Source organism: Sinocyclocheilus anshuiensis, unplaced genomic scaffold (genome assembly GCF_001515605.1).
Source record: "Sinocyclocheilus anshuiensis isolate Anshui unplaced genomic scaffold, SAMN03320099.WGS_v1.1 scaffold493, whole genome shotgun sequence".
Classification (NCBI taxonomy): domain Eukaryota; kingdom Metazoa; phylum Chordata; class Actinopteri; order Cypriniformes; family Cyprinidae; genus Sinocyclocheilus; species Sinocyclocheilus anshuiensis.
This window is the reverse complement of record NW_015537963.1, coordinates 523773-525199: the sequence shown is the minus strand read 5'-3', so window position 1 is coordinate 525199 and position 1427 is coordinate 523773. Positions and strand designations below refer to the sequence as shown.

Sequence of the window (1427 nt, the reverse complement as noted above, 5' to 3'; positions counted from 1 at the left end):
CTGCAGTGAATGGGTGCCGTCAGAATGAGAGTCCAAACAGCTGATAAAAACATCACAATAATCCACAAGTAATCCACTGTGGACGGCACCCATTCACTGCAGCCCATTGGTGAGTGAAATTTCTCCAAATCTGTTTCCATGAAGAAACAATCTAATCTACTTCTTGGATGGCTTTGAGAGTGAATATATTTTCAGCAAATTTTCATTTTTGGGTAAACTACTTTAAGTCAGACTTGAAATGCATATGAATGTCATTGCATTAGATCAGAAGATATCAAACCAAGCAGCTCATGCTTTCAAATACTGCAGGATCTGTTATCTAATGAAATCACATTCATGTTATCTGTTTTTTCTACAACTAAAGTCTGTGTGTTCTTTCAGCAGAAACTGAAGTCTCCCATCACTCCAGTGTTGCTCAGCACTCCTGCCAAACTTAATGGACCAAGACCAAATGGTGATCTCTTCTTAGTTTGATGAAATGAAGTTATTTTACCTTATGTAACCCCTCTCTCCCGGGTCCTCACCGCCACACCTCGTTCTTGTTCCGAGTGGGTCTCCGGCATGGGAGGCGGACGCACTAACGAGGAGGCTAAAAACTGCAGCCCCTAGCGTCAGTCGCTAGTGCGTCTCTTGAGATCAGGGGAGTGAGTTTTACCTGCACAGCACTTACTCGCTGGCCTCTGTTACACTCACCCCCCTCACTCCCATCGGGTCACGGCACCAATGTAACCCCTCTCTCCCGGGTCCTCACCGCCACACCTCGTTCTTGTTCCGAGTGGGTCTCGAACCCGGGTCTCCGGCATGGGAGGCGGACGCACTAACAAGGAGGCTAAAGACTGCAGCCCCTAGCACTTACTCGCTGGCCTCCGTTACACTTACATAAAGAGTTTTGGAGTCAGAGCTGAGTGTTTGGACTTACTGGAAAGTTTTTGGAGTCAAAGTTAAGTTTTTGGAGTCTGGGATGAGTTTTCGTAGCCGTGCATATTGTTTAGAGACAGGGACAGATTGTTAGGAGTCAAGGGAAGACTGTTTGGACTCAGAAACGGATGGTTTTGGTTCAGAAGCAGATTGGTTGGAGTCAGGGACAGAGCAGTATTAGGTTTTCAGTCTCATGCGGTGGTTCCCTCAGTGCCGTCATCCTCTCAGCGTTCCTGCTTCTCCTGCTGCTGCTGCTGGTATCTTTTCTCTGGGGTCTGTCAGCAGGTGACGAGCGTATAATGATGCTGCCGCAGCATCACTGTAATTACAGCCGTGAGAGCAGGGCCGAGTCAAGGGGAAAGAGGAGGAGGAGGAGGAGGAGGCAGCGATGCAGGAACGACGAGCACTTACTCCTCCACGAGTGTTTACAACAGAAATGTTTGGGAATTTCTCTCTCTTTTTTTCTTTTTTCTCACCAGCTCCAGATGGTGTGTGACTCTGAGAGGACA

The 1427-nt window shown here is 47.8% G+C and overlaps 1 protein-coding gene across 1 annotated transcript in view; it reads left to right on the top strand.

Moving 5' to 3' along the window:
- LOC107667915 (uncharacterized) overlaps positions 1-1427 on the top strand; it is a 28476-nt gene that overhangs the window by 4440 nt on the left and 22609 nt on the right. The window contains exon 3 of the mRNA XM_016459657.1: positions 382-454. Within this exon, the coding sequence (XP_016315143.1) occupies positions 382-454 (73 nt within the window). The remainder of the gene's footprint in view (positions 1-381; positions 455-1427) is intronic.